Here is a 23,233-nt window from a genome sequence, read left to right as displayed (position 1 = left end):
GTGCAAATGACTCCGTGTTTGTAAAGCGCATATAGCTCGGTCTCTGACCGAGGATAGGCGCTTCATAAGTATCCATATCAATCAATCAATCAATCAGTCAATATTCAAGGTGAGTTACGTATTTGTAGTGACCCAGAGTGTGACTCATTATATGCTGTGTCCAAGCTCAACTTTCACTGCACGCAATTTGCTCAAAGCAGGAAGGGGAGTGTGTCTAATAATGTGGAAATATGTTAATATGGGAAAGGTTATGAAATCATGTAACTAATGCAACTATAGTGCGCCTGTTTTATTCTTATTAAGCTGTTGAGGTTTCAGTTAACGTGTTCCTTTCTTTTAAAAAAAAAATCATTTTTATCTTATATTGTTGAATGATGGTGATTTCCACTATGTATGAATATATCTGTCGGATATCTTACGCTCAGTGTGTCAACAATGCAGTGATAATTGTAACAGAAAAAGAACGTGAGAAAAAGAGAGAGAGAGAGAGTGAGAGAGAGATACACGCTCTCTCCATGTTCCCAGTGTGGCTGGCTGTAAGGCTGACAGGTTTGTGCCAGACCGTTCTGAACGCTCCATGTCAGAAAACTACCACGGAGATGCATGTGTACACTATGAATATAAACCCATATTAGTTGATTTCAGAAGGAACACACGCCCCTCCCCCAGCAGCCAAAATACATTCCCTCACAAGCCCGCACTCCTCTGTCTCTCTCTGTGTCTGTCTCTCCCTCTGTTTACCTATCTCGTTCGCCATTCCTTGCCTCTGAATACTGAGTAAGCCCCATGTTCATTTTCTAAAACGCATTCCGCTCTTTGTTACAGACTAGCAGGTCATTCCAGATGGCGCTCATTCCCGGCTCCTACGCACGCGCCGCAGGCCTGCAGAGTGAAATCAACAAGGTGACGGTCACGCGCGTGGCAGGAAGTGAGGTGCAGTTCCGCAGAACTATCGACACGTACCAGCGGGACCTGCGCTACAACGTCAACCATATCGGCCGTGAGCAGCGACTGCTGAAGAGGTCGCTGAGGAGGTACTCCAAGAAACTCCTGGACAGCAAGAAAGACCGCCAACAACGGCAGGTCAAAGAGAAGGAGCAGTCTGAGAAGAAGAAGCAAAACGTGAAGAAGATTCAAGAGGCTGAGCAGGCTCTAAAACGTACTGCTCTATCCGTACGTCCATCAGACGTATCCTCTTCACCAGAGAATAACCAGCTGGATGTTTCGCAGACGAATTCGGATAACGCTTTTGTTACAGGACAACCTCCAAGTACGTTGTCCACACTTTCAGAGAGCCCTGATAGCGGCGTGGGCAGTGAAACGGAAGACACGTCTTCCCCTGAATCAACAGATGAACAGGTCCATGATATATCAGGTAAAACAAGGCCGCAGCAAACAGACAAAGCGTTTCTCACCTCTGGCAGAAACAAACCGCCTTACCTGGCGGCCAGAAGAGGACACAGAAAAACCAATCAGGAAGACCGACACACTCACCAAGGCAAGGACAGCTGTACCCAGGATTGCATCAACGTTTCCACCCTGTTAACTAACAACGAAGAACTGCTGCCTATCATCGCTGAAGAGAACGAGGATGGCACTGATCAGCTGAAGGTGCCCTCAGCCAAATCGTCTTCAGCGGAAGCTGGTGATCAGCTGCAAGAACAATCCGACGAATGCCCGGTAGATTGTGGGAAGAACGGTAACGATTCCCAGATGACATCAACTGTAAAAACTCTGCCTCCAGTAGTCACATGCTTGGACACTAAATCTGTCTGTCATCCCAAGAAGCCGAACAAAGACGAAGCACCAAGCGCACAGCCTGACAACATCCACAAAACCAAGGAACACCAGGGAGTAAACACTGAACATTCTGGCGCGACTGTTACCAAAAAGAAACCTCGGCGAAGGACGGGGATATCTTATGGAGACCTCATCAAACTCCAGCACACCCACACGTCCAGCACCAAACAGCTCTTCAAGCTGGTGGACCGTCTGGCTTCTGTGCACGGCATTGTAGTTCCACGCCACCCCTCCACCCCATCCTCCCTTGATCCCCGCAATAACGTCAAGATCAAACGACGGTCCAGAGGGTCCCTTACGTCAGATGGGATAGTGAAACAGGCGGCTGTGCTTTACCCCATGAAGTACGGGTACAACCTCCCAGATCAGGGTCCTGAAGATGCCACGCCTCCTGTCCCTGAGATCCTGGGTGACCCTACAAAAGACAGACACGGAGAAGGTGCAGGATGTGTCCATTGTAACGGGAGAAAGAGTCTGCCAAGGATGCCAGACGTGCCCTCTGACCCTGCCAGACAGTCCACGCTGTCCGTCAGACGTGGCTCCATTGACGTCACATCTCCGTTCTACGAGTTCCACGAGGCAGCAGCCTCCATATTTGACGACCTGATTCTGGATCGTGTCTCCCCGCCAGCACCCACTTCTGAACGACGGAACAAAAACAACAAGCCACTAACCATGGCCGAAGTCTCGGCGCAAGCCACAAAAATACGGAAAAGAACTTTGCTTGGACCAGTTTCGGAGAAGTCGACTGAATTTGTGGACAGCAACGAAATTCAACGCAAGAGAGGTATTCACAAACTGGAAAGCGACATGGCTGTTGAAGAGTCTATGATGGGCTACCCCAGAGATCGAAGGAGGTCACTAGTATTGTTACCAGTGCCTCGCCAGTCCCGCTCACTGGCTGACCGGCGACGGCACAGCGTGGAGGATCAGTTGCAGAGAAGGCTGAACGATGGTGGGGAGGTGGGGCAGATGGCCTGGCATTCTGCGTTCGGCAGACTGAAGATGATCCACACGCTCTACGACTTGTCGCAACATTTCAGTAAGAACACTACATGAGTTCCTCAGTTTCGTTTTATGAGGTCTACAATTCTTGTTGAAGGCGACCGCAACCCAAGTTCATTAGATCCTATTTATTTTTTATTAGCTAATTAATTAATTTATTTATCTATTTTTTAATTAATCCATTTGTTTATCTGCCTATTTATCTATTTGTTTATTGTCTTTTTGTGCACATCCCCTAAAAGTCACTGTAACGGTCGATGTTTTGACCGTTGGACACATAAGTGGATGAGATGTGGAAGTGTTGAACTTCCAAGCCAAAGGTCATAATTTCGATCCGAGCAGTGTCTCGTGGGTCATATTAAGGTCGAGATTTTTTTTTTCCGGTCTCCCAGGTCAACATTTGTGCAAACCTGCCAGTGTCATCCTGTATACATACACGTATACGCCCAACACTCACCTTATATCACAGATTGACATAACTTTACAGTTGGGCCAACAGCAAAGTGAAAGCTGTGTCATCAATGCTTTCTCCATTGCAATGGGAAATCATTTACAGCTTAGTCTTTTGTGAAGGACAATGACTCTCAAACTTGGAGGCAAAATTGCACTGGATCTTAGTGCTACAGTCTTGGGGTCTAGTTGGCCTTTTTGGAAGCATCCCAAAGCCTAAAACCCTCTTAGCCGAGAGGGAGGGGGGGGGATGTAACCTGGGCAAAACACTCTCCACTATAATCAAATTCTAGCCCAGATAGTCGGGACAGCCGTTACCTCCTCCTGCTGTTCTGATGGTCATGGTTGAACACGACTGACTGTCATACATACACGTACAGACATCAAATACACACGTAAAGTATCATCGGATGCATGTCAGGGTTATGGAAACACAGAAGACCCATGCACCGACCACGGCAAGAATCGTCAGTAAATGGATGCTGGTCGTGTTGTGGAAAGAAGAGGAGGAGAAGAAGAAAGCTCTCTTTCGTTTGATGAGGTATTCGATTTCGTTAGAAATGTTCAAACCTCAGCCAGTTTCGTTATGTATTTCACGTTTCGTTGAATATTGCCTGTTTCATTTTATAAGATGTTCATCTCCGTTGAATAGTTTTCAAATCTCAAGATTTTGGTTTGATGAGATCTTCATGTGTGTGTGTGTGTGTGTGTGTGTGTGTGTGTGTGTGTGTGTGTGTGTGTGTCCGTGTGCGTGTGTGTGTGTGTGTGTGTGTGTGTGTGTGTGTGTGGTCTGTGTGTGTCTCTGTGTGTGCTGCTTCATTTGTACACTTCTTCCATTTAGAAATTCGCACGGCATGTATTTTCACTTCCTAAAATAGTGACAGTGTTGTAAATATCAGTAAACATTTAGAAACGTTAATGTATTGCTTCCAGACAATAGCATCTAATTGTTTCTATATATATCTATAACAGGTAATTTCATGTATGCTACAATGTGCGGCGGGCAGTCTATAACTAAGCAAGTTAGCTGACAAAGCTGTTAGCAAATTGGATGAATCATTTTTTTGTTATTTGATATGTATGTAAACATATTCGACGAACCATAAAGTTTATGGAACTGCTAATAGTGTGTGTGTGTTGTGTGTGGAGCGTTTCTTTTCAAAAAGGCTCATCCCTCCCCATCTCTCTGTCTCTCTCTCTCTCTCTCTCACACACACACACACACACACTCTTGCGGCTATGATGCCTGCTTACACTGAAAAAACGTGAATCACGTTGAATACATCGTACGAAGGTATTTCTCTGTGTGTGTGCTTACTGTGTGTTTACTGAGTTCTTCAGTAGAGCTCTCTCTCTCTTGGTCCATGCCCTCCTGGAAGTAAACGCTAATCACGTGTTGAGTACAGCATACAGAGGTGTCTGTGTGTTGGTGTTTCTCTTCAGAAGGGCTGTGTGTGTGTGTGTGTGTGTGTGTACGCGCGCGTGCTTGCGTGCATGTGTGCGTGTATTGCATGTGTGTTGTGTGTGTGTTGGGTTTCTCTTCAGAAGGGCTATGTGCGTGTGTGTGTTGTGCATCTGTGTGTATGCGCGCGCGCACCCGTGCGTGCGTGTGTGTGTGTGTTTCTGTGTATGTGTGCGTGTGTGTGAGTTCGTGCGTGCGTGTGCGTGTGTTTATGCGAAAATGTGTATGTGTGTGTATGTGTATGTAAGTGCGTATCTGTGTGTGTGTGTGTATCTAGAGTTTCTATTATAATATATTCATATGAATGTGTATGTGGCGGGCTGGGCCTGGTTACATACGTTCATCATTTGATGGTTGGGTCTGGTTGTGTGTGACATTGGTAACTGTTGCGTTTATACCTTGGCCAGGAATCTGCTTCTTTCTTTTTAAAGCAGGTGTGGGGTAGTGTACACGGATCAGTCTGTGTGCCTTGGCACATCCTTGAAGCTGAGACTGAAACTGTCCTTTCACGTGTTCAGTGACAAGGTTTCTCCCTCACAAAATGACAAAGACTGAAACTGTCCTTTCACGTGTTCAGTGACAAGGTTTCTCCCTCACAAAATGACAAAGACTGAAACTGTCCTTTCACATGTTCAGTGACATGGTTTCTCCCTCACAAAATGACAAAGACTGAACTGTTCTTTCACGTGTTCAGTGACATGGTTTCTCCCTCACAAAATGACAAAGACTGAAACTGTCCTTTCACGTGTTCAATGACATGGTTTCTCCCTCACAAAATGACAAAGACTGAACTGTTCTTTCACATGTTCAATGACAAGGTTTCTCCCTCACAAAATGACAAAGACTGAAACTGTCCTTTCACATGTTCAATGACAACGTTTCTCCCTCACAAAATGACAAAGACTGAAACTGTCCTTTCACGTGTTCAGTGACAAGGTTTCTCCCTCACAAAATGACAAAGACTGAAACTGTCCTTTCACATGTTCAGTGACAAGGTTTCTCCCTCACAAAATGACAAAGACTGAAACTGTCCTTTCACGTGTTCAATGACATGGTTTCTCCCTCACAAAATGACAAAGACTGAACTGTCCTTTCACGTGTTCAATGACAAGGTTTCTCCCTCACAAAATGACAAAGACTGAAACTGTCCTTTCACAAGTTCAATGACAAGGTTTCTCCCTTGCAAAATGACAAACACACTTCTTTTTCTTTTCGTTTTTATTTTCTTCTTTTTTTTCATCTATTTACTTCACATCCCATGATCATTTTGTGTGCAAAAATAACACCAGTCATCATGTCGATAGTGAACAACCAATGGCTGGCTTTTTCAATCATGAACATGGATCATTCACCAACACTCCAACTTTGGCCAATGCCTCCTTGTCAACACAGTGATACGCAATCTCTCCCCTCTTTGTTCCACACACGCACACACACACACACACACACACACACCAACACACATGCACAAAAAGATACACACACACACACTTACATAAATACAAACACATACACATAGAAGTAAAATGCATTACACTAAACAAGCACATGTGGGTACATATTCATCGTTGAACACATGAAAATAAACATATATTTCTCAATACAATAAAGCACAATGAATGTGCACACATACATGGGCATGCGCACGTGCGCGCGCACACACACACACACACACACACTGTTCAAGCAAGCAACTAGACAAAAACTTTTAAGCAAAACAGTCTGTCTCTCTCTGTCTCTATGGTTGATCTCTCATACAAACACACACTCAACACATGAACACACACAAATTCACAATGTACATGTAAATCAACACTTAACACAGTGTGAAAAACACAAATTTAAAACAAAACACTCCAAACACTGTATCCACCCAAGCAATATTTCCATCAAATTCAGTTCATGCAATATAATAATCATCTTAATATCACAAAGAAAAGTAAAATAATGAGAAATAACATTTATACTAATTGTATGTATGATACCAAAGCTGTCACTTTATTCTGCCATAGATAAAACACCTTATATCAGTTAAATTTCATAATTTTCAAAATAAAATCTGGTTTAAAATAAGATGAAAACACACAAGAGAAGAATCTTGTTTTGAATTTCACTTTAAGACAACACATGAAACGCTCAACAACTAACAAAATGTAAGGAAATTAAGACGAATCTACAGAAATAAGTATCTCCAACAAACGTTCTTCTTGAAATTAAATAAGGATTGTTGGTTAACTAAGTAATTCACACATCAATGGTAACTTGAAATCAACACACACACACACACACACACACACACAGATTTATGAAGGCATAATTCAAAAAGAGGACTCAGGAGTGATTGATGAACCAAATTAACCTCTTGCCTGCCACCTCTGGGTGTATGAGTATTTCCACTGTTTTGATCTGTCCTGTGCCCTGTGGAAGATCTGGCAAATAAGTTTAAATTAACCACTGACCAATACCGATCAAAGGGATACAACCACGTACACACACACACACACACACACTTCAGAAATGTTGGACTGCAGGACAATGCTGAACACACTTGCCTTGAAGTTTTGTTTCAAGGTCTCATCGTGTGTGGTCTGATCCTTGTATGTTAAATCACGCCTGCTGCTTAAATAAAAGTAAAAAAGAAAGAAAAGAAAAAAGAAAGAAAGAAAGAGAGAAAGAAAAGAAAAGAAAAAAGAAAGAGAGAAATAAAAGAAAAGAGAAAGAAAGCAGATGTCTGATCTTTGTATCAACCCAATTCGCTTTGAAACTGCCTTAAGTATAAGTATCAGTATCAGTAGCTCAAGGAGGTGTCACTGCGTTCAATCAAATCCATATACGCTACACCACATCTGCCAAGCAGATGCCTGACCAGCAGCTTAACCCAACGCGCTTAGTCAGGTCTTGAAAGAAAAAAAAAACTGCCTTAAGCTGAATGGTGTAGGAACTTGACCAGAGGAGAAGGTGAGATGTCACATGTTGGATACAGCCCTTCTTCACGAGGGGGGGGGGGGGGGGGGGGGAGAGGGAAAGGGGAAGGGCTGACATGGTGACAGAAGTGGGGGAAGGCAACACTGCTTGGGAGGTAATGATAATGATAATGATAATGATCACAAATTTGTTTACAGAGGGAAATGGGGGGAAAAAAACATGAATGCTTTTTCACATCCCTCCCTCAGAGTAAGAAAAAGGCATGTACACACACTCTCTCTCTCTCTCTCTCTCAGCCCCTGCTTTTGAAATCATTTCATTAAATACATGTGTCTATCTCAGTGCATACAAAAAGAACATTAAAATTGAATTTACAAGAAAAGAAATCTTGACCAAGAGACTGAATAACAGTCCACTGATGCCAAAAAAACCCCACAAACAACAATCAAGAACATTAATATGAAAAAGTAATTAGCATAATTAAATGAATAATTAACATACCATAGTAGAACATCATTACATGGAAGTATGTCAGTTCAGTGAATTAATATCATGATAATCCTTTTCCATTTAATTTTTAAAATAACAGTTACAAACACAAAAGTAGTGAAGACACAGTGTCACATCTAGGATCTCAGGTACACACTGTGAAACACCCAACCACACAATGCTGATTCTAAAGTTACATGATAAAAGAAATACTTAGAGATTCATGAAGCTTGAAGAAATTTACAATGGATTACAGATGAATAGAAGACCTTGTTTTAAAAACTCTGTCAGTCTTTTCTTTTCAAATAAGACACATCAATGTCTACTTGAAGTCAAATGCACAAAGTACGAAATCTTCATCACTTTTAATCTTACACAAATCTATCATGATTCTGGAATTTTGGCAACATACCTTACAAGACAGGTGGAAATATTCATGTGTGTGACATGTGATAAATCCAACTCAGGACATTCAAAAATAAACGAAGAAAAGAAAACAAACTGACAAAGCAGACCATTACCTCACAAACTTTGAACGTCATCATCTTGACCTCAGCCTCCGACTATTTCAATGGAACTGGTTTTCACATTCTGGCCACATCCAGCCACTCTACCAAGTCTAATGAAGACCCAGCACCATTCTGTCCACGGCATTGACCTTTGACTATGACCTTGAATTTCAGCACAGTTTGTACTCTCACTGTGGTCTGGTATGACTGCACCCACATCGTTGAAGGCTGGCTGCGAGACCCATGTTCTATCACAAATCCAAGTTTTTCCTGTTTCATGTGTAAACACGGACTTCAACCTCTTACCTGACATGTGTATCAGGACTTTCTTCTTCTTCTTCTTCGTTCGTGGGCTGCAACTCCCACGTTCACTCGTATGCACACGAGTGGGCTTTTACGTGTATGACCGTTTTTACCCCACCATGTAGGCAGCCATACTCCGTTTTCGGGGGTGTGCATGCTGGGTATGTTCTTGTTTCCATAACCCACCGAATGCTGACATGGATTACAGGATCTTTAACGTGCGTATTTGATCTTCTGCTTGCATATACACACGAAGGGGGTTCAGGCACTAGCAGGTTTGCACATATGTTGACCTGGGAGATCGTAAAAATCTCCACCCTTCACCCACCAGGCGCCGTCACCGTGATTCGAACCCGGGACCCTCAGATTGACAGTCCAACGCTTTAACCACTCGGCTATTGCGCCCGTCTATCAGGACTTTCAATCCGAGGCTCCTGAGTTGGAATCCATGTCATGACACCTAGTGGTGTTAGAGTGGAGATTTTTCCAATCTCTCCAAACTCTCAGGTCAATAGATGAGCAGACCTGTTAATGCCTGAAGCTGAAGATCAAATGCACACTTTAAAGATCCCAAGATCTATGTCTGTGTTCAGTGGGATATGAAACAAGCATATACCCCCAGCATGCAACCCCATCCCTGAAAACAGAGTATGGCTGCCTACATGGTGGGGTAAAACAGTAATTCATGAAAGCGCACTCTGACAGACAAGTGAACACAGAAATTGCAACTAATGAATGAAGAGAAAAAAGACGACCTTGGCTTTCGATAAGATTATTACACTCACTATCACCAATGACTGTTCCATGTTTGATGATGATCAGTTGCTAGATCCAAGCTCTATACAACTGATGAGCTTTTTCTATCATGCTGTATTCCCATCTAGCCTTTAATTTCAAATCTTTATTGCTTCACATTCTCTGTGTGATCAACCAGGATACTGAGTTTGATGAACACTGGATGTGAGATACAAGCTTTATCACACCCACAAGCTTTTTTTTTTTATCATCATATAATAATGGCATATTATGACCTATGACCTGTCAACCCAACCTGATTTTAATTTTCAGCTGCAACTGCTTCACAAAGGGGATTACACATACACACACAATATAAACCTCTGCTTTGAAACAGATTAAATGCATGCATTTCCCTTCCTTAAGAACAAGTCAGACATGAATTTAAAAAATTGAAAATAAAAAGAATATACACATCACTGTGACACATTTACAGCAAGTGTGTCACTTCCATATTATTCTGTGTCTCTGAGTTACAACTGAGGTGCAGGTAAAACCTTCTTGGCTGAGAGACTTGGGATGTGACTTGGGCACTCCACAATCATCAAATTCCAACCCAGACAGCTGGAAAAGCAGTTGCCTCCTGTGCTGTTCTGTTATAGTCGGACACGAATGACTACCATAGATACGCTGCAAGTAGAACACAATGTCTTCATATATTTCGCCAAAGATGAATTCACCATTGTACAGACCATGAGTTCTCATGACCAGAGTTCCGTCAAGCAAGACACGCACAAGTGCATCATCCCACAACTATTCATTCACCAGTATGAGTGACAGGACATTAAACAAAATTCCTTCAAAAGTGTCCCATGATCCCTTATTTGAAGTCTCAAATAATGAGAATCTGATCTGTTCACACGTGACATCCACCGACCACCAACCAAACCCATCCCTACGCCCAGGTCTCAAACAACCACAAGAATCCAAATCCGCTCACGCGTGACATTCTCTACCATCACCGAACAAATGCACACCGGTATTTCGAATAAGCGTCCATCACACCTGGATAGTGGAGCCGGTTTTGAGGAGGGTGACAGAGGATGCGTGGAGGGGGTTGGTAGGGAACACCTTGATGGGCAGGTCCCAGACCATGGTCTCCACATCCATGGTGGCAGGGCCCCTCCATTGACCCCCATCCTGTGACCCCCCCTCCCCTGCGTCCGACATGACGGTCTCTGGGGTGGACAGCTGGGAGATGGACGTGACGAACTCAAAGTGCAAGCGCCATCGCTGGCATACTGAAAACAAGATACAAGAATACTTTGTGGAAAGGATGAACTGTTGACACATGTGCTGATAAAAAGCAGAAATTGTTGACACATTTGGGGTTAAAAAGGTATGATATGTGTTGTGTTGTGTTAGGTTCGGTTGTGTTGTGTTGTGTGACTATCCAAAACATAATCCGGAATGGTACAGTGTGGTGTTGTGTATTGTGGTGCAGTGTGGTACAGTATGGTGTGGTGTGGTGTGGCGTGGTACAGTATGGTGTGGTGTGGTATGGTGCAGCATGTCTTATCTTTTATTGCATTGTATCATATTGTACTGCATTGTACTCTATTGTGTTGTATTGCACTGTATTGTATTGCATTGTATTGTCTGGTTTTGTAGTGTAGTGCAGTGCAGTGCAGTGCAGTGTAGTGTAGTGTAGCATAGTGTAGCGTAGTGTTGCGTGTGTGTGTGTGTGTGTGTGTGTGTGTGTGTCTGTGTGTGTGTGTTTAACGTTTTTTGTGAAGCACCTAGAGCCCTATTCAGAGAATAGGAGCTATAGAAATTCACAGTATCATTATCATCATTATGCTTTTCCCTCACCAATATCTGTCATGAAAGCTGGGGTGGCAGTGAGGGGGATGGGCAGGTTGACATGGGTGCGCACAATGTGCAGACACATTTCCTGGTGTTTGACGTAGGAGGTGATTGCTGACCCCTGCCCTGCCTTGCGTCGACATTCCTCGGAAATCTGCTCCTCGCTTTGAAGTGTCACAGAGAACTGAAATGATCACACAGACTCTCTGCTGTCAAGATCTCATGGGTTTTCATTTGGTGCTGCTGAGGTTCCACTGATAATTCGTGAAGATAATACAAGCACTCAGTTGCTGCTGTTGATGTTCTACTCGTAATTCAGGAAGACTGTACCATAATTCTCTCTGGGCGCCCTTCCTCAGGGTAGAACTCTGCTCAAACTTCAACTTACAGGTAAGTCTCATTTAACCTTTCCATTGTACAAGCTCTCAGTTGCAGATGTTCCAATATTCACTTTTCTTAATTTTTTTTTCATTTATTTAATTTGATTTTATATTGTTCCAGTAATTCATTAAACAGTTTGTATGTTGTCATATAATGATGACAGGCCATCACAAAGGTACGAATCAACTGAACAGGAATTGTGTGCATGATACAAAAATCTTCTGAGGTCAGTTTGCAAACTGTGACAGGATTAGATGAAACAAGACCTTTAAAGATTTGATATGCATTGGTGTGTGCATGATGTATCCATACACCTCTTGCACACGATGATGATGATGATGATGATTATATCTTGTACCTTATAACACACTATGATTTTACGACAATGAAAATAATGTTCTATTCTGAGCTAACTCTCACCTGTACACAAGGGATGGTTCCATTGGAAAAGTCAAACAAGCCAACAATATCCTCTCCCAGTTTGAAAGCTTGTTTGAAGAGCAGGAATTTGGCAACTTTCCCCTTGGAATTGGTAATGTTGTATGAATCTGAGCATTTGAATAGAAAAAGCAAATTTTAGAATAAATATTATTAACAGTGCAAAAATAAACTTGGAAAAAATGGAACAAAGATACATTTAAAAGACACTTTCCTAATATAATTATATTTCATTACCATTTTTACCAAAGACTACTGATTCACAAGAAATTCATTTCATCTATGACATATCTATCAAAATATCTGTTTAAAAAACAAAACCACAAAATCTGTCTTTTTCAATGTAACCACACAGAGCTCAGGGCAAAATAAAACATTTTACGTTTAGTCCCTTTCAAGATGCTACATCACATATCATGGAAGATTTGGTATCGTGTTACTCTCTTTCTTTCTTTTTTTTTTTTTTTCAAAGAACAATTCTTTTTACTGGTCCATATTCAGTGGCCCAGCAGTGGCAGCACTGATTCATGCAGTTAGAGCCGACCCCACCAATGCCATGCCCAGCAGTCTGTGGAGACCACGATCAAGGGGTTCTTCTGCTGCACACATCAGTCCTTCTCCTGATTTCAGTTGCTTGGTCAGAGTGTATCTCCAACTGGAGCGGTCATCTGCAAGGTCCTCCCAGTGCCCTGTGTCAATTTCAAGAGCCTTTAGATCTCTCTTGCAGATGTGTTTGAAGCGCAGCTTTGGCTGGCCAGTGTCTCTCTTGCCTGACGTCAGTTCTCCCTGGAGAAGGTCTTTGGAGATTCAGCCCTTCTCCCTGCGATGGATGTGGCCCAGCCAGCGAAGCCTGCGCTGCATGTGCAGAGTGAACATGGTTAGGAGGCTGGCACGAGACAGCACTTCGATGTTGGGCACTTTGTCCTTCCAAGATATGTCCAGGATGCTGTGGATACACCTCAAGTGAAAGGCATGCAGTCTCTTCTCTTGCTTGGCACAGGCTGACCACATCTCACTCCCATAGGGCAGTGTGCTGACAATGCAGGCGTTGTTCACTGCCATCTTGGTCATGATAGAGTTTAGAGTTCTCCCACACTTGACTGCATGTGTATGATTGTGATATTCATATGTGAGGTTCCATCAACTTAGCATCTAAGCATGTTGTGTCTTTTATGTATTGATATTGACTAACTCTGATTTTTCTGCATCGCTTGTGTGGCATACACCACACATGACTCTCTTGTTGATATAATAAAGTATTCTCTATTCTGTATTATACAAAATGACTCCACAATGAGGAAAAATACTCACGTGGTGCTTTCTTGGCAGTGACAGTGGCCATGACTTGCAGAGCAATGTCCAGCACAGAGTTCTCCTTCCTCTGGTTGTTCAGGAAGGGGTTGCTGGGTCGAATCTCCTCTGTCTCATTGTACACACTCAGGTCATTCATTCCTTGAAAGCAACAGAAGTGAAAGTCAATCCATGTCCTTCTCTCTCTCTCTCTCTCTCTCTCTCGCTTGCAAGCGCGCCTGCGCGAGCGCGCATACACATACACACACTGACACACATACACATACACATGCACACACACACACAAACACTTCATCTAAAATGACAATTGTGGATAGACATTGAAAAGAATTCACACACACACACACACACACACACACACTCACATGATTGCAAAATTGCAAGCAAATACACAGGCATACATGCATATATGCATATTCACACACACACACAACATAAATAATAACAAATGCTCACTTACACACACGCGCGCACACAAACACACACACACAAACACATACTCACATGCACTGCTCATTTTTCTAACTGTATTAGATACATTATGCAAAAACAAAGCTCAACACTCGGCTTATATCAGATATTGACATAAGCTTGCAGTTGGGCTAACAGCAAAGTGACAGATATGTGCTCAATGGTTACTCCATTGCAATGAGAATTTATTACAGCTTAGTCTTTTGTGAAGGACTATGACTCTCAAACTAGGACGTGTTCTGTAGGAGGCAAGATTGCACTGGTTGGTAGTGCTGCAGCCTTTGAAGACCATTCAAATGCCAACTGTACTAAAGCCCTCTTCTCCAAGGGAGTGGGGGTGTAAGTTGGGCAAGACACTCTCCACTACTCTCTATAATCCTCAAGTTCTTCTTCTTCTTCTGCGTTCACTCGTATGCACACAAGTGGGCTTTTACGTGTATGACCGTTTTTACCCCGCCATGTAGGCAGCCAGGGGTGTGCGTGCTGGGTATGTTCTTGTTTCCATAACCCACCGAACGCTGACATGGATTACAGGATCTTTAACGTGCATATTTGATCTTCTGCTTGCATATACACACGAAGGGGGTTCAGGCACTAGCAGGTCTGCACATATGTTGACCTGGGAGATCGTAAAAATCTCCACCCTTTACCCACCAGGTGCCGTCACTGTGATTTGAACCTGTAACCCTCAGACTGACAGTTCAACACTTTAACCACTCGGCTATTGCACTCGTCAATACTCAAGTTCAAAAGCAGACAGTTGGGACCACAGTTGCCTCCACTGCTGTTCTGATGGTCGTAGTCAGACACAACTGATAATCATACATAGACAAGAAAGCACCATTTACTGATTGATTCCATCAAAATACTGAAAACCATAATTAAACACATGTTTATATATCCATTCTCCTGTGAATCAGTCCATGCACACCTGTTCCACCCTCCCACCCCACTCTGTAAAGTAAATCTGGCTCTCACAATCGCAATCTTTCTTTAGTGCTTTTAAACTTGTATTTCTAATACACAAATTTGTTTGGCAATAGATTGTCAGATGATTATTAACTTTTAACTCCCTTCCCTTCTTTCAGGAAATCTTAACCCCCAAATGGCAGTGTTAAAACAGTCATGCATGTAAAATCACACTCATAGAAGACATGGGTGAATGTCAGAGTTGCAACCCACAAACACAGAAGAAGAACAAAGAAGGAATGGTTTGATTAGAGAGATACTTAACCATACCTGAACTATGCCTTCCTTATTGTTATTACTGATACTTAGAGAGCGCCTATCTTCGATCTGAAACCAAACTCTAAGCGCTTTAAAAACACAGTCATTTGCACAACAGTGTGCCTACCTGGGTAGAACTGATTGACAGCTGCTTTAAGCCACTCATCATTCATTTCCCATGTTGTTCAGTCAGGCTTCCACTCATGTGCACACAGTGGATTTTTCTGCAGAATTTTGCAAGGGACAACCCTTCTGTTGCTGTGGTTTCTTTAGCGTGCGTGAAGAGCATGCTGAACACAGGACCTCGATTTACCATCTCATCTAAAAGACTAACGTCCAGACCACCACTCTAAGTTGTGCAGAGGGAGAGAACCTGGCCTACCTGGCATGACCATGACCCTGAAGGGAATTCGCAGCAGTTTGGTGGGTGCCCCCAGTCTCTGAGTGCCGATGATCACCTTGTAGGAATACTTCACTGCCTGGCCGCGGAAAGACGGGGGTGCATCTGTCGGGATGGCGTCCACAAATCTGACTGCAATATCCAAGACAAAACTAATTTGTTGATTTTCTACAATCACCAAAATGTGTGACAAGACAACAAATAAAATTCCTCTGTGTGGTGATTTTCTTTTCCAACAGCAAAGAAAGTCTTAAAATTTGTCAGACTTAACGAAGGGGAGAGGGAAGTACTAGGGCATGGTGGGGGGTGGTGAGGGGGATGGTGTAGAACAGTGTGTGTGTGTGTGTGTGTGTTATATTTCACATTGGCTTTAAATGCCATTCACAGGGTTGCAATTAGAGAGACCTACATAAGCCTGAAATCTTTTTTTCTGCCCGGACAAAAGCCTGACAGTATTATGTGGACTCAATGAAACACAGAATCAAGCCCTAACACTGTTACCATACTGTTATTTTCTCAACACAATGATTTGGGAGAGAATGATCCTGAAATCTAAGACAATTCAAAAAGAGGACAGAAAAAGGAAGAATATTAAGCTACATGACAAACACTGAAACAGAAAAAGGAAGAATATTAAGCTACATGACAAACACTGAAACAGAAAAAAGAAGAATATCAAGCTACATGACAAACACTGAAACAGAAAAAGGAAGAATATTAAGCTACATGACAAACACTGAAACAGAAAAAGGAAGAATATCAAGCTACATGACAAAACACTGAAACAGAAAAAGGAAGAATATTAAGCTACATGGCAAACACTGAAACAGAAAAAGGAAGAATATCAAGCTACATGACAAACACTGAAACAGAAAAAGGAAGAATATTAAGCTACATGACAAACACTGAAACAGAAAAAGGAAAAATATCAAGCTACATGACAAACACTGAAACAGAAAAAGGAAGAATATTAAGCTACATGACAAACACTGAAACAGAAAAAAGGAAAAATATCAAGCTACATGACAAACACTGAAACAGAAAAAGGAAGAATATTAAGTTTACATGACAAACACTGAAACAGAAAAAGGAAGAATATTAAGCTACATGGCAAACACTGAAACACCATTTCAAAGAAAAGATCTGGCACCCATCTAAACATTCACAGAGGATAGGCCTTTTATAAATCAGAAAGCAGCATCCAGCATAGCATCAGCACAAGGTCTACTAATGGGTAAAAAGGGAAATGCATGGGAGCAGAACAATAGCAAAGTTTTACATAAACAAAATGTAAAGCACACCCCTTCATGTTATGAAAACAAACTATAACACTGAAACTATTCACACACACACACACACACACACAAACACACACACATACCTTTACCTTTCCCATTGTAAAAAAAAACAAAAATCTGCAGGTGTCACTTTCAGTATGCATGCATGTGTGTGTGAAGGGGTGGGGAAAGGGGTGTGTGTGTACTTGGTCATTCTTCAATTTTGGCTGGTTGGTTGTTATCGTCTTTTTTACATTTCTTCAATTTTTCTTCTTTTTTATTTTTATTTTTGAAATTTTATTTTATCTTTTTCTTTTTTTTGGGAGGGGGGGGCAATGAAGAAAGGTAAAAGACATGCACAAAACACTAAAAAAAAAAAAGGAAGAAAAAAAGGAAGAAAATAAAGACACTATGTGCTCCATTGCACACAACTGAGGCCACACAAAAAAACGAACAACACTTCTTGCACAGCTGGAGCAAATATGGCAAAAAGTGCACAAAAGAGTGCATTTAAGAAGGTTTTTCTGTTTGAAATCAAGCACAAAAACACTGTTCTTGTTTGTGACCAGTCTCAGATTCTCAAGCATTAACAGCTGAGTCACTCACGCACTGTGAACACAGCACTGTCAAAAACTGAGGGATGAGGGGAGAGGTTGTTTTGGTGATGTCCTGCCTACACTATGCATTTTCTCATGAAAGGGAGAGGTTGATTTGGTGATGTCCTGCCTACACTATGCATTTTCTCATGAAAGGGAGAGGTTGAATTGGTGATGTCCTGCCTACACTATGCATTTTGTTCATGAAAGGGAGAGGTTGAACTGGTAATGTCCTGACTACACTATGCATTTTGCTCATGAAAGGGAGAGGTTGAACTGGTGATGTCCTGACTACACTATGCATTTTGCTCATGAAAGGGAGAGGCTGAACTGGTGATGTCCTGACTACACTATGCATTTTGCTCATGAAAGGGAGAGGTGGAATTGGTGATGTCCTGACTACACTATGCATTTTGCTCATGAAAGGGAGAGGTTAAATTGGTGATTTCCTGCCTACACTATGCATTTTGTTCATGAAAGGGAGAGGTTAAATTGGTGATGTCCTGACAACACTATGCATTTTGCTCATGAAAGGGAGAGGTGGAATTGGTGATGTCCTGCCTACACTATGCATTTTGCTCATGAAAGGGAGAGGTTGAACTGGTGATGTCCTGCCTACACCATGCATTTTGTTCATGAAAGGGAGAGGCTGAACTGGTGATGTCCTGCCTACACTATGCATTTTCTCATGAAAGGGAGAGGTTGAATTGGTGATGTCCTGACTACACTATGCATTTTGTTCATGAAAGGGAGAGGCTGAACTGGTGATGTCCTGCCTACACTTTGCATTTTTTTCATGAAAGGGAGAGATTGAATTGGTGATGTCCTGCCTACACTATGCATTTTGTTCATGAAAGGGAGAGGTGGAACTGGTGATGTCCTGCCTACACCATGCATTTTGTTCATGAAAGGGAGAGGTTGATTTGGTTCTGTCCTGACTACACTATGCATTTTGCTCATGAAAGGGAGAGGTTGAACTGGTGATGTCCTGCCTACACTATGCATTTTTTTCATGAAAGGGAGAGATTGAATTGGTGATGTCCTGCCTACACTATGCATTTTGTTCATGAAAGGGAGAGGTTGAACTGGTGATGTCCTGACTACACTATGCATTTTGCTCATGAAAGGGAGAGGTTAAATTGGTGATTTCCTGCCTACACTATGCATTTTGTTCATGAAAGGGAGAGGTTAAATTGGTGATGTCCTGACTACACTATGCATTTTGTTCATGAAAGGGAGAGGTGGAATTGGTGATGTCCTGACTACACTATGCATTTTGTTCATGAAAGGGAGAGGTTGAATTGGTGATGTCCTGCCTACACTATGCATATTGTTCATGAAAGGGAGAGGTTGAACTGGTGATGTCCTGCCTACACTATGCATTTTGTTCATGAAAGGGAGAGGTGGAATTGGTGATGTCCTGCCTACACTATACATTTTCCTCATGAAAGGGAGAGGTGGGGGTGCAGTGGAAGATGACTGTAGTTGTCATGTTTGAAGTCATTTGCAGTTGTCATCGTAGTGGTCATCTGAGTACATTTGTTCTTACAATAAAATGCCTGTTATTCTTTTCTTTTCTTTCCCTTTTTTTTTTTTTTTTAAGAACCAGATTTATCATCAACAACAACAAAATACTCACATGATCTGGACTCTCCAGGGTGCAGTTTGAGGTCACAAAACAGTATCTTAGGTTTCGTACACAACACTGTCAGCCCTCTCTCTCCTGCAACACACAACCATAAAATCAGTGTCACCTCTACCTACCTTAAAGTATAAAACTCACTGGAACGAATGAGTGAATGTGGGAGTTGCAGGCTATGATCATAGAAGAAAACTGCCCTTGCCATGAAGAGTAAGAGTGCTGGCCTAGTGGTAGTGCGTCTGCCTAGAAAGTGATATTATCTGAGCGCACAAATCTGACAATCTGAGGTTCGAATCCCACACTCACCAGAATTTTCTCCACTTGATCTTGAGTGACAGTCTGGACCTAAGTCATTAGGATGTGGCAATAAACTGAAGTTACAAGTCTAGCAGGTACTAAGCACACATTAAAGAACCCACAGCAACTAAAGGCTGTGAAAGCCCCTGGTGTGATTGAAAGATGACACCTCACTGAAGCTAACCAGAAAAAAAACGTTTACAAACAGTGCTGGAATCACCAATGTGTGTGTGTGTGTGTGTGTGTGTTCCCAGGCCATGGGTACATCGGTATGGTCCCGACGACAGGGGTGAATCATTTCTTGTTTGTTATTGTTGCTTTTAATCCAAACTGCACCCACTTGAATACAATGTAACACAACACAACACAGCACAATGCAATACAACACAGCAAAATGCAGTACTATACACAGCATTGCACTCACCTGAATACAACACAACACAACACAGCACAACACAACACAACAAAACACAATACACACTACTTACCTTTGTTGGGCACAAAGGAGGTGTCACAGCCAGTGCTGGAGGCCTCCTCAGTGGACATGACCTGTGTTTTGGGAAGCTGGACTCTGGACTCGCTGACTGTGCACTGACAGATTATCTGTACACTGGACCATGCCACAGTGTCCACCTCTGAACTGAAACAATATGAACATAATAATAAACATAACCTTAATGAAAATAAGTATTCATACAGCGTTGAGTCTTGTGCTGAATCTTGTGTAGAGACGAATTAAGGCACTAACACACCAGTCATTCACACGCATGAATAACTCTAATTCACAGAGATGAAAAATCAAATTTATAAAATAAAATGTATACATATGTAAATAGAAATCTAGAAAACATACAGTATGACAGTGTGACTTATTGGTTTGCCACCCCTAGTTGCTTTTGTGTGTGTGTTTTTGTTGTTGTTTTTTTAATGTGTGTGTGTGTGTGTGCGCGCGCATGCATGTGCAGGTCATTCTCTTCAACTTTTTGAAATGACTGTTTGTGTCTCTGGGGAATCCATAAAGTGAATAATATGCAAATTAGATTGTGCCAACTACACTTAAAAAAACACAAAAAAAACACTATTGACATTTTCCTGAGTATTTTCATGACAGTGCACTGTATTTCTGATAACACTCACTTTTCAGTCTATGAGTATGACTATCTAAAATTATCCTTCTTTGTTTTCAGAAATATTAAGTTTAAGAACATGGCTGTCCATATAATCATTGAAAATAGCACCTGATATAATGTGGTTGGGATAATACTGATAAGAATGCCAATCAGTAATGTGTGAATGTGTATGCACACAAGCAGTTTCTGTGAATTTATTATCATTATCATCATTATGAGCATTTATGCCTAATCTTGAAAATAAGCCTTAGGTGTTTACAAATAGAACACATATGTAAATATCAAAAAGGAAAAATTGAACACAAGATACCAAACATTATCAAAGATATTCATTCCCCCCCCCCCCACACACACACACACACCCACAATATACACAAGCACACGTGCATGCACACGCACACATCATATCACAATTGTAAATAGTACACTATCAAAACTACAACCAGCTAATTCTGAAACTATCAAAACTCACTCAAAAACTCACTGACTCACTAATACTAATAGTCATTTTACTTCATACTGGAATGGGATAAGCCATTAATAATTATTCAGGAGGGGAAAAGGTGGGTCTTCAGACTGGATTTGAAAGATGGCAGTGAAGATGAATGACGGATAGGCTGAGGAAGTTGATTCCAAAGAAAGGGGGCTTGGTATGAAAAATTGCGTTGGCCATACAATTTCCTGTTTATCATTTGTATACATTTAATTTCTAAGTGCGCTTTCTTATCTAATCATAAATTTCATGAACAATAAAAATCATGGTACTAAAAATTGGAAGCCCTTTCCCCCAAGTTTGAATTCAGAATAACGCTGCCAGACTTATTTGCAGAGCTTCTAAAGTGAAAGTGAAAGTGATTGAAGGCAAGGGAGGAATAATTATGTCTAATTAAACGCAGAAAGTGAGAGAGAGGGGGGAATAGAAAAGAGATAAACTTTACAAGCTCAAACACACACACACACACACACACACACACACATACACACACACACAAAACACACACACACACACACACAAGTCAAACTGAAAGAGCAAGTGTACATGTAATGATGTACACGAAACAGTACAAGGAAACCACAGTTTTCTGCTAATCAAACCAAATATCAACTACAGAGATCTACTCACTCGCTGTCTCTTGAAATATTGGTAAAGACAATGTCACAGTTGATGGTTTCACCAGCGAGGAAAACAGGCCCCCGAGGCAGGCAGGCTGTTACTTCAATCATTTCTGACTGCTGATTTGGCTGGTGACTTCAAAGTGGACCAAACAGGTAGCTGTCAACCTGAGAGAGAGAGACCATGTGTGTCGTACTTCTAGTGATGTCTGGCAGTCAGGGGAAGATGCAGTCAAACACTGAAACAGACAGACATTAACTGAGAGAAACAGAGAGAAAAGAGTCAATGTCCAGAGGTATGTGAACACACACATGCATGTGGACAGACATACTGAGAAATTCAGTAAATGAAATGACTATCCTCTTAATTTCCTGAACAAGAGTAGAAACACTCCTAAATCAAACCTTTTTCTTAACTTGAAACTGAATTGATTGGAAGCACTGTGGAGGAAAATTGTCCATGAGGCACAAACGCACTTAAGGCCTGACTAGTGTGTTGGGTTATACTACTGGTCAGGCATCTGCCTAAGATGTGGTGTAGCGAATATAAATTCATCTGAACGTTGTGATGCCTCCTTAAGAAACTGAAACTGCACTGCCAATAACTGATCTAACAACCTCTTGTTCTCTTCAATACATTCACATAAAATGTTTAAAACACAAATTGTTTTCATAAACCACTAACTTTTAAAACTAATATAATAATACAAACTGCCTGGCCATTTCAGCATCTGCCCCATTTGTATGGCTATGGAAATACCCTATCTGTGTCAGTCCCAGCTGAAATACCTTCATCTGCCTCCTCAGTGCTCCAAGCCACACCCCTTACAGTTACAGCTCTTGCTCTGGCCTTACACTTCAGTCCCTGAACATCCCTTTTTCTCCTCTTCTTCGTCTCGTAGTGTTCTTATGACATTCATTAGCCCAACATCTCGCCTACTCATTCCAAAAATAAATGTCAGAATCATAAACACAGAATCAAATCAAATGACCGTGGAAACTAAAATATAAAACAGTCAAATCAATGCTACTGCGCCAGTGCTTTCGTGCTGCCTGCTGGCTTTCACAGAACTGATTTGATCAACAACTTACATGAATGCGCTGTCTGTCGTTTGCGTCTTTACAACACACATAGATCACTTCTGTTAGATATTCACATAAAATTCATATTCAATGCTGGTTTTGTGGTATCTTGATCAGGCTTACACGTCAAAACATCGGACAATGAGCAAAAGGCGTCTGCTTTTGCGCAAAACGTCATTATTGATTGATGTCGTAACAAAAGTTGGGACGTTTCTTTTTTCGGGATGTCATTACTTCGATATGATATATTCAATAGATATTTAACTTTGTTAATAACAGTGTTAATTCAAACAACTTAGACTGTTTGTGTTTAGTTTTTACAG

The 23,233-nt window shown here is 41.7% G+C and overlaps 2 protein-coding genes across 4 annotated transcripts in view; one reads left to right on the top strand and one right to left on the bottom strand.

Moving 5' to 3' along the window:
* The window catches only part of LOC143282474 (uncharacterized), a 28,347-nt gene extending 24,407 nt beyond the window's left edge, over nucleotides 1–3,940 (top strand). For both annotated transcript variants that reach the window (XM_076588126.1, XM_076588125.1), the window contains one exon: nucleotides 826–3,940. In XM_076588126.1, coding sequence (XP_076444241.1) covers nucleotides 826–2,859 — 2,034 coding nt within the window. In that variant the 3' untranslated portion in view covers nucleotides 2,860–3,940. The remainder of the gene's footprint in view (nucleotides 1–825) is intronic.
* A 1,988-nt stretch (nucleotides 3,941–5,928) lies between these two features.
* LOC143282067 (RAB6A-GEF complex partner protein 2-like) lies at nucleotides 5,929–23,067 on the bottom strand. 2 transcript variants are annotated; one of them, XM_076587524.1, is made up of 9 exons: nucleotides 22,920–23,067; nucleotides 21,838–22,066; nucleotides 20,073–20,224; nucleotides 19,285–19,368; nucleotides 15,755–15,904; nucleotides 13,675–13,815; nucleotides 12,346–12,473; nucleotides 11,551–11,728; nucleotides 5,929–10,979 (listed from the first exon to the last, which is right to left on the bottom strand). In XM_076587524.1, the coding sequence occupies exons 2-9, from the start codon at nucleotides 21,936–21,938 to the stop codon at nucleotides 10,738–10,740; spliced, it is 1,176 nt and encodes a 391-aa protein (XP_076443639.1). In that variant the 5' UTR covers nucleotides 21,939–22,066; nucleotides 22,920–23,067; the 3' UTR covers nucleotides 5,929–10,737. The 2 variants fall into 2 exon arrangements, with proteins under 2 accessions (XP_076443639.1, XP_076443640.1); XM_076587525.1 differs by having other exon boundaries at nucleotides 21,838–21,995.
* Between the last annotated feature and the right edge of the window lie 166 nt (nucleotides 23,068–23,233).

This window comes from Babylonia areolata, chromosome 5, assembly GCF_041734735.1.
Source record: "Babylonia areolata isolate BAREFJ2019XMU chromosome 5, ASM4173473v1, whole genome shotgun sequence".
Taxonomy (NCBI): Eukaryota; Metazoa; Mollusca; class Gastropoda; order Neogastropoda; family Buccinidae; genus Babylonia; species Babylonia areolata.
Note: the sequence above shows the minus strand (reverse complement) of the source record. Positions and strands in the feature narration are given on the sequence as shown.

Excerpts from the sequence above, each read along its gene's own strand:
- LOC143282067 (XM_076587524.1), bottom strand. The coding sequence starts at position 21,938 with ATGATTGAAGTAACAGCCTGCCTGCCTCGGGGGCCTGTTTTCCTCGCT. Across the intron at positions 13,816-15,754 it reads CAGGGTCATGGTCATGCCAG|GAATGAATGACCTGAGTGTG; the intron begins GTAGGCCAGGTT and ends GTTGCTTTCAAG. Across the intron at positions 12,474-13,674 it reads CACTGCCAAGAAAGCACCAC|ATTCATACAACATTACCAAT; the intron begins GTGAGTATTTTT and ends TCAAATGCTCAG.